At 47.0% G+C, this 10,000-nt stretch overlaps 1 protein-coding gene across 9 annotated transcripts in view; it reads right to left on the bottom strand.

Annotated features, from left to right (window-relative positions):
• Nucleotides 1-10,000, bottom strand: part of LOC122264174 (uncharacterized) — a 373,495-nt gene that overhangs the window by 289,528 nt on the left and 73,967 nt on the right. For 5 of the 9 annotated variants that reach the window (XM_043032934.2, XM_043032943.2, XM_043032954.2 and 2 more), the window contains exon 2: nt 8,888-8,944. The exons of the other annotated variants lie outside the window; for them this stretch is intronic. In XM_043032934.2, the coding sequence (XP_042888868.2) occupies nt 8,888-8,944 (57 nt within the window). The remainder of the gene's footprint in view (nt 1-8,887; nt 8,945-10,000) is intronic. 9 annotated transcript variants of the gene reach the window in all.

The raw sequence follows: 10,000 nt of genomic DNA, 5'->3' as shown, positions 1-10,000 counted from the left end.
GGAAAGAGGGGGGGAGGAGGGGAGAGAAAGAGGGGTAGGAGCGGGAGGGAAAGAGGGGGAAGGAGGGGAGAGAAAGAGGGGGGAGGAAGGGAGAGAAAGAGGGGGAAGGAGGGGAGGGAAAGAGGGGGAAGGAGCGGGAGGGAAAGAGGGGGGAGGAGGGGAGGGAAAGAGGGGGGAGGAGCGGGAGGGAAAGAGGGGGAAGGAGCGGGAGGGAAAGAGGGGGGAGGAGCGGGAGGGAAAGAGGGGGGAGGAGCGGGAGGGAAAGAGGGGGACGGAGCGGGAGGGAAAGAGGGGGAAGGAGCGAGAGGGAAAGAGGGGGAAGGAGCGGGAGGGAAAGAGGGGGAAGGAGCGGGAGGGAAAGAGGGGGAAGGAGCGGGAGGGAAAGAGGGAAGCAGTAACTGGAAGCGAGGGAGGGGGAGGGGGGGGGGGACGGAGCCCCACACATGTTGGACTAAGCAGATGGAAATGGAGTAAATCCGGGTTTGAACGCAGCCAAAACACAGAAACAGACAGACGCGCACAAAGGCACAATCGGCTAAAACACGCCGAGCGATAACCGGGTCGCCCCCGGACGGTTGTCCACCAAACCTGAGTGCCGTAGAGAAGATGGGTTTCCCCTACAAGCGCAGGCAAAATGTCCAAAGTTGATGATAATTTCATTCTATAAGCCATCCACATGAAATATGAACAAACTTGCGCCATTATTTAAACGATAGTTGCTCGAAGTTTGATGATCCCCGGCCGATATGCGTCACCGGACCGCGCCGTCCCGCCAGCCATAGAAGCCGCCATCCCGCCAAAACCCCGCCAAAAACCCGCCAACCCTAGGCTATTTCGCGCCTGATATATTGGCCTGGAAATTTCCTCGGAAGATTGTTTTCGCAATATCAGGGAAATTCGAAACTCCTTTTCTTTGTTTCCTCTACGTCCCTTTTATGCCGAAAAGACCGAGAGAGAAAAAAATGAATTGTATTACGCACTGTCAAATTTAACAAGGATGAAAAGAGAGAGAGAGAGAGAAAGAGAGAGACAGAGAGAGAGAGAGAGAGAGAGAGAGAGAGAGAGAGAGAGAGAGAGAGAGAGAGAGAGAGAGAGAGAGAGAGAGAGAAATACACGAGGGAAAAAAAAACGAGGAAGTTAGTTTAGATATAATGATACTCGTTCATCATCGCAACCCTACACTTCCGCTCGCAAAGAATAAAAAACGATTACATACTGCTGGAAGCGGGGTGCAGAGGATATCCATTGAAAACATACAATTAACTTTATATATCATGTTTTCACGCTCATCCTCGTTCCTCGTCCCTGGCTCCCCCCCACCCCCTCGCTCCCCCTCTCCCCCTCTCCCTCTCTCCCTTTCCCTTCTTCGTTATATCTCGCTTAGTTAGGTATCAAACCTTATATCCTTCATAAACCATTGTAAGTGTTCGCAGTTCCAAGGAAATGACAATCTGGACTCTCGTTCTTACATGCTCACGCGATGGACGCATTGACCACACAAAAGGCAAACACATACACATAAACATGCACATACAGACACCCACACATACGTACATACATTCAGACAGACGGACAGACAGACAGATAGACAGAGACACACACAGACACACACACCCACTTACAATTACACTTAAATTCACACACACTTACAATTCCACTTAAATTCACACACACTTAAACTTATACTTACTTATACTTACACTTACAGACAGACACACAATAAGAAAGAAAATCCAAAGAGCTTGGCCGCGAGTACAAAATAGCTGTTTAGCGCGCGATAATTGTAAACAAGAGGATCGCTGAATGAGGGAGGAGGAGGAGGGAGGAGGAAGGGGGAAGGGGTAAGGGGGAGGATGAGGGAGGGGTAAGGGGTAAGGGGTAAGGGGGAGGGTGGAAGGGGTAAGGGGGAGGGTGGAAGGGGTAAGGGGGAGGGTGGAAGGGGTAAGGGGGAGGGTGGAAGGGGTAAGGGGGAGGGTGGAAGGGGTAAGGGGTAAGGGGTAAGGGGTAAGGGGTAAGGGGTAAGGGGGAAGCATCACACTAGCATCCCCCTTATTCCTGAGACTAGCACGCCCACTACTCACTCACTACCTCTTTCTATGACACCTCGAAGTCGGAAAAAAAACAAACAAAAGGATAACAAAAACGTCGAAAGAGCGAGATAAGAGAGAAGGGGGAAGGGGGTTGAAGGAGGTTGGAGGAGGAGGTTCGGGGCAGAAAGGGTTGGATAAGATTTTAGAAAAGGCTTCCACTGACTGAACCAACTCCCTCTTAATCTCAAAAAAAGTTCCACAGGCCCGAATACCACCCCCCGCACACACCCTCCTTACACCCCCCCAAAAAAAAACGGTTCCACCCCCTGAAAATCCCTCCAATTCACCCCCTAAAAAGAGTTCCACCACCAGAAAAATACCTCCCCCCCCAAAAAAAAATAAAAAAAATAAAAAAATAAAAAAAAGGTTTCGCCGAGTGCGCCCCCCGCGTGTAAAGTAAGAGATGAGAACCGCCAAGTGGCCTCGGTCGGTGGCCAGTCTCCGAAGACGCCGACGGGAACGAATCTGTGCGCTCTTAACACTACCCCTTAAACGCTCTCTTGTTTCCAGATTAAGCGGATTTTATTCGCTTCTTTAACACTGCTCTTTACCACCACCACCACCACCACCTCCTCCTCTTCCTCCCCCTCCTTCCTCCTCTTCCTCCTCCTCCTCCTCCTCTTCCTCCCCCTCCTCCTCCTCCCCTTCCTCCCCCTCATCTCCCACCCCTCCTCCTCCCATTACCCAAACGCCGAGCGAGAGAAAAACACCGAGACCCACCCTATTCAACATGTGCCGTAATGCATAATTAACATTATAATCAACAAAGACGCCACGAAAAAAATAGCCCCGGTTGAAAGAGCACTATCACAACCCCCTCCCACACCCCCACACCCCCACACTCCCCCACCCCCGCACCAATCTCCTCCAACCCCCTATCCCTGCCTCAAGACAAGCTCCCCCCCCCCACACACACATTACCCACCCCTAACCCCCACAAACCTCCATACTCCCCATCCACCCCCCCCACTATCAAACCCCATACTCCCCCCCCACACACACACTAACACCCCATACCCCGCCCCACAAACCCCCTACCCCCCCACACCACCTTCCCAACCCCATTAAACATACAACAAGTGCACGTCGGCGTCGAGGTGGTGATCCAGCCGATGTTTTCTGGGAAGCAAAACTAAGCCCAAGGAAAAAACAAGAGGGACGGGGGGAGGGGGAGGAGGGGGGAGAGAGGAAGGGGGGGATCACGCGACCGGTACATTCAAATGCAACGATTCTCATCCAATTCACGCGAACTTCCAGCATGAGAAAAACAACATAATATTCCAATTTATATACAGAAATGGACAATCCAAAGCGAATGTTTATGCAAATGAAATACAAATGATATTTTCTAATTCCCTGCCTGACGTTCATGGAGATCTTCGAACAAAAATATTGTAATGGCTGGCACGCTATTCCTGTTTTGACCTCGGGAGGTTGAGAGGGTCAGATCAAAAGCTTGAGGTGCAGATTCCTCCTCTTTTTGGGCGAGCGCAATTTCTTATGAATTACACGAGCCTCTATGCATTTTTCAGGAGGAGGAGGAGGCGGCAGCGAGAGCGCACTTCGTCCTGGACACATGGACGTCTTCAAGAAAAACAGATAAGAGGACGTGGAGGAGGAGGGGGAGGAGGAGGAGGACGGGGAGAAACAAAGAGAGATAGAGATAGGGAGAGGGAGAGAGAGAAAGTAGGAGATCAAACAGAGAGAGAGAGAGAGAGAGAGAGAGAAAGGGAGAGATAAAAGAGAGAAAGAGAGAGAGAGAAAAGTAGGAGATCAAACAGAGAGAGAGAGAGAGAGAGAGAGAGAGAGAGAGAGAGAGAGAGAGAGAGAGAGAGAGAGAGAGAGAGAGAGAGAGAGAGAGAGAGAGAGAGAGAGAAAGAGAGAGAGAGAGAGAGAGAGTGAAAGAGAGAGCGAGAGCGAGCGAGAAACAATTTCTTTTGAAGCTGCTTAGTCAAACTGTTTAGAGCAAACTTTCTCCAAATATAATACTCGACGTCACAATGAATAAATAAACATCAAAAAAGAAGAAAAAAAAAAATCAAAATTCACCATCTCCATCTTAACCAATTTCCACGATTACTTCTTATTATCAATCGAGGAGAGATAGATAGATAGAGAGAAAGAGAGAGAGAGAGAGAGATCAAAATCTACATCCATCATTTATTACTGCCACATATATCCATCAACATATTCATTACCTCCACCATAATTAGTCAAAAGAGCAAAAGAAAAAAAAAAAAAAAAAAGAACGACTGCGTAGGGGAAGGGGGCGGGGCATGAAGGGGGCGGGGGAGGGGGCGGGGGTGAAGTTATACCCTCAATCTAATATTCTAAGACTGCATTTTCCTTAGAAAAGAAAGAAGGAGAGTACACCACCTTCCAGAAACACGCTACAAGTAATCAAAGTCTCTCGCTCTTCCTAGCGCCTCTTCAATGCCCCTCCTCCTCCTATTCAACCGGTGCCACTAAATTCATTCAACCCATTCAGGCTCCGGCGACGCAAAGGTAAAACGGAGATCTAATTTTGGCTTTCTTAATATCATCCTCTACTCTCACCAGCATCGTTGTTTTCCCCCCACTATCGCCTTCTCCTCTGGATGAGTGTACAAGTCAGCCTTACCATCTTAAGAGGAAATCTTGATCCAGCCACCCCTCACCCCCCTCTCCCCCCCCATACCCACGCCCACCCCTACGCCCACCCCCACTCCGTCAGCCACTAAGCGTTTCCTCGACCTACACGTTACAACACTATTCGAAAAAAAAAAATCCAAAAAAACGCTTAGTAAAATAAAGCCGGCTTCGAAAATATACATAAAAAAAGACAACAACGCACGCAAAAAAAAAACGCATTATAAAATATATGCCGGAAAAGTGTATATATATTTTTTCCTTGTGTCTTTACCTCTCGTTCTTTACCAATTCATTCCCCTGGCGGGCGACGGGAGAGACTGCAGGCAAAACAAAACGCGTGCTATGCGATATCTCAATCATTAATAGAATTTGCAAGTAGCTTCATCCAAGACGAATGTGACACGAGGTGTGGTGTGTCGAAAACAAAATAATTTGCATTTCTTTTCCCCGCCATCAATAATTCCGATGCCGGTAGTTATCACACGCAGCAACGATGACCCCTGTCACGCCACCGGAACAAGGACTGGTTACACCTCCTTTTTCTTTCCCTTTTTTTCTTCGCGAGTCTTTCTTCATTTGGCTCCAATTTTATTTCTTTTCTTTACTTGTTGAAGCTACGTGATTACTTATTAAGGAGACACTGCATGAGGGAATGGGGTGCATGGAGGAGGGGGAGGGGGAGGGGCAGGAGAAGGAGGAGGAAGGGGGAGGAGGGGCAGGAGGAGGAAGAAGGGGGAGGGGCAGGAGGGGCAGGAGGAAGGGGGAGGGGCAGGAGGAAGAGAAGGAGGAGGAGGAGGGGCAGGAGGAAGAGAAGGAGGAGGAGGAGGGGCAGGAGGAAGAGAAGGAGGAGGAGGAGGGGCAGGAGGAAGAGAAGGAGGAGGAGGAGGGGCAGGAGGAGGAGGAGGGGCAGGAGGAGGAGGAACAAGTTCATCAATGTTAAAAACCTGTAATCATGACCACGACACCCAGGCATTATAATATACATATGTATACACGTAAATCAGGAGCCAGAAAAAAAATAGATGTAAACACCGCCGCAATAGCACAGGATTTTGGGGTGAAAAAAAAAAAACGCCACAAAAACGAATTTCTATCTATGCCGCATACCTCTCTCGCCATCGTCATATCGGCAACCGTATCGCCACACCGCTTCGTATTCCTCCTACTCCTACTCCTACTCCTGCTCCTGCTCCTACTCCTGCTCCTACTCCTGCTCCTACTCCTGCTCCTACTCCTGCTCCTACTCCAAAACCGCCGCCGCCGCCGTCACCGCCACCACCGCCGCCCCCTCAACGCCCCGGAGGATTTTCCGTCACCTTAACCCACGCGGACAACAACAAGCCCACGTGTGTATAAATAAATCGAATTCTTTTTGTATACAATATTACTTTGCATATAAATTCTCTTCAAGAGGGCCTATTAGCATATAAAACGCGCCCGTACACAGCGGTGCATAGGTTCCTCCTATATCACAGTACATCAAAGCTTATCGCGAGCTCACGTTGCCATCAGATCAAAACACGGCCGAAGAATGGCCGAGGCGTCCAATAAAGGTCTATCAAGTTTAACATACGACTGCGGGCTATGATAAAAGAAAACATTGCGATATAACCGATGACCACGGAGGATAGTAAAGGGGGGGGGGGGGGGGGGGGGGGAAGTCTCAGGAGGGAAGAAGATGCAATGCAGGCGGGACGAGCAAGCACAAAGGAGGATGGAGAGGAGATGGAGAAAAGGGAGATGGAGAAAAGGGAGATGGAGAAAAGGGAGATGGAGAAAAGGGAGATGGGGTGGGAAGGGTGGGTGGGTTAGGGGATAGAAGGTACGAAGGGAGGGCGAAGACTGCAGAGAGAGGGGAATGAAAAGGGAGGACGATGAAATTAAAGGGTAGGACAGAGGTGGATTGGAAGGTAAATAAATGAAAGATTAAGAAATCACAGAGAGAGAGAGAGAGAGAGAGAGAGAGAGAGAGAGAGAGAGAGAGAGAGAGAGAGAGAGTTGAAAGGGCAACCTTGTAAAAGAAGAAACAAGACAAGAGTCAGAAGCAAAGGAGGCTAATAGTTACAAAAAAAGGGGGGGGAGGGGAGCAAGGAGGAGGAAGAGGGGAAGGGGGCAAGCAGGAGGAGGAGGGGGGGGGGGGGGGAGGATAAGCTAGGCTAGGAAAGGCCCTTCTTGTGCAAGGCCCGAGTCTCTTGGCGCGCGGCCCAAGCGAGCGAGCGACCGAGCGAGCGAGCAAGCGAGCGCCGGGCTTGCTTCCTCGCCGCCTAGCTCGCTCTCGCGGCGGTGGCCGGCCAGCTCAGGCAAGGCAAGGCAAGGCAAGGCAAGGCAAGGCAGGGCAAGGCAAGGACAGTAGACGAGGGGCGAGGCCGGGTCAAGGTCAACAAGACTCGGACGCCTCCCCACGCAGCGGCGGATATCACGAGTTTCACGAGGCCGTTTCGCGTGGCCGTTTCGCGACGAGCCTTCAGCGCGTCGCCTCGTTCGAGCACACGGAGCGGACGAGGAGAGTTCCTCGTCTCGAGACCTGTACACTTGTCGAGATAAGAAAGCTTCCTTCAGATCGAGATGCTGCAAGTATTCCGTGAACATTAAAATTTTATGACGTTTGCATGTCTAAGCATGTCCAAAGGCCTTCATTCTTCTGCAATACATCAAAATTCAATACAATGCCTCTGTACATTGCACACACACAGGACTTCATAATATTTACCTTGTAAACATCAACATACGTATAAATTGCCTTCATGTGTGTGCCCCGAGGGGATACATAAGCATCACATTCAAAAACAACTATTTAAAAAATTAAGGGAAAGCAACGACAGTTACAAACAGCAAACGGCTTACAAAACAGCCGCAAAAGATGAACAAACACACAGACAAGTAAACAAACAGTGTGTGAGAGAGAGAGAAAAAAAGAAAAAAAAAATCGGGTGCCATGCAGATATATCTAACGAAATAAGATGTGCTCTCGGTGTGGCAACCTTGTGCTCAGATCAAAGTTTCAGAGGTCAGCAATAAATATGTTATGGCAACAAACAACTTACTCTAAGTCTCTCGTAGCGCAGCAAGGAGACGCCATATCAATATCGGATAAGGCGTAGGGAGAGAGAAGAAAAAAAAAAATATTCAAAAGATATAAAAAAAAAAAGCAACCCGAACCTTACACACCATGCAGATAATCCATTACAAGAATTACCAACTGTTCCGAAGCCGCGAACCGCAACCCTTCCTTCTGAGACTACATCATTCAATAAAAAAGGGAGAGAAAAAGAAAAAAATAAAGGAAACAAACTAAAAAAGAAATAAGAAAAAAATCTTTCGTAGAGACAACCAGCGTGATGTAGCCCCCCCCTCCCCCCACCCCCTGTGCGTCGAAACTTGAATTAAAATGTTAGCTGGTGTCCCATCCCGACTAAAAGCGATACCTTGTTTGACCTATATGTGCTAAAAAAGGGAATTCAAAATTCTTACTCTCTCAAACGCTTGGCAGCGGCAGCAGCGAAAGTGCAAATACGACAAAAATCTTCTCCATTGTAAAGATAAATATACATTCGCACAAGCACTCACGCACACATGCGCAATCCACACCTACCCACGCATGTACACACGGGCACACACACGGGCACACGCACACGCACACGCACACGCACACGCACACGCACACGCACACGCACACACACACCCTACACCAGCCTTCATAACTACACCAAAAGGAACATATGAAAAACGAATAAATAACAAAAATCAAACGTCCGACGAGGTTCAAGTTCTCTTGAACATCTGTGGTGAACTTTGAATAATTACTTATAAATGTTCTTTAAACTTCAATCCTTGTCAGAAATGTAATCTCAGACTTGTTTGAAAAATTCAGCGTTTCCTTTAATGTTTCATGAAATTTTATCGAAATCTCATTTAGCCTTATACCGATTTAGGATTATCTTAGGTGTTCAAAAGAACACTTAACATTCATCCAAACACTTTCAAGGAGACTTGACGACAAAGTAAGTAAAGGGGAACAAAAATAAATAAAACTGAAACAAAGGAAAAGGGGTAAACAAGAATAACTAAATAAATAAAATCGACAATAGCCCTCACAGATCTAAAAGTGTTCTGCATGAAGTTAAGTGTTCTTCCGGGCTGGTTAGAACAACTGAAATAACACCTACCTGGTTCATATTGTCCGGTCTAAAGGGCAAGGGAGGCGACCAACCAAGGATTCTTACCTGCAAGGAAAGGAAATCACGTTAGAAAATCACGTACATAATATAAGAAAATCACGTTAATAACGTATGTATTAAAGAAAATCACGTACATAATATAAGAAAATCACGTTAATAACGTATGTACGTATCAAAGAAAACCACGTACAGAATATAAAAAAATCACGTTAACCACGTACGCAAGTATCAAAGAAAATCACGTACGAGAGCAACCATGAAATCTGTACAATTTGTGATTAATAACACTGATCTGGGTAAATGTCAAAGCGATCTCTACATGTTTTTGTCCGTCTTTGCGGTTGTATGTATGCATTTGTGTATATATATGCGTGTAAGCATTTACGTAAATGTATATAGATATTACATGCATATGTGTGTATTATATGTATGTAAACTAACACAGACACACTACACGGTGATTACTTGTGCAACCATTATTAAAAGTCATTGATCTGTATTGACCGTAATAGTCTCCCATTAACCATTTCTATGTCGTGTTCAAATAACCGACTTCTGCGGGTGGCAACAGTTCCCTGAAGATTATTTCTGCAATGGAATGCCACTTCTGGAATCAACAACAACAACAACAACAAAAATATACATCATTTGAAACTATCGCCTTATCATCAGTATATTTTGGGTAGTTGCGATACGACCACTGACAATGCGTTTTAAAAAGGCAAAATCAAAATACATGTTCAATTGCAACTACTTTTCTACTCGTTCAGTAAAATAAATCAAAGGCTGATTTATCTTAAACGTTCCACAGCAACCTCTGTTCTGTCCGTTTGATAAAAAAAAAAAAAAAAAAAAAAAGTTCCAATCTGGAAACCTCTTAAACGGGGTTTTGTATTCTTAAGGTAAACCCCGTTACGCCAACCCAGAGCTAATTTGTCTAGCAATTCCAACAGCTGAATAAAACATAGCGCCATCGCATGATTAGACTTAATAACACAAATGCAATACTGTTACTTCAGGCGTCTTAAGAAACGACGAAAGCAATACAGACAGACAGACAGACACTGAGAGAGAGAGAGAGAGAGAGAGAGAGAGAGAGAG

The sequence above is a fragment of the Penaeus japonicus genome, unplaced genomic scaffold (assembly GCF_977035675.1).
Source record: "Penaeus japonicus unplaced genomic scaffold, GWHDUDI00000001_assembly GWHDUDI00000006, whole genome shotgun sequence".
NCBI classification, from domain to species: Eukaryota; Metazoa; Arthropoda; class Malacostraca; order Decapoda; family Penaeidae; genus Penaeus; species Penaeus japonicus.
This window is presented reverse-complemented; position numbering and strand designations above follow the sequence as displayed.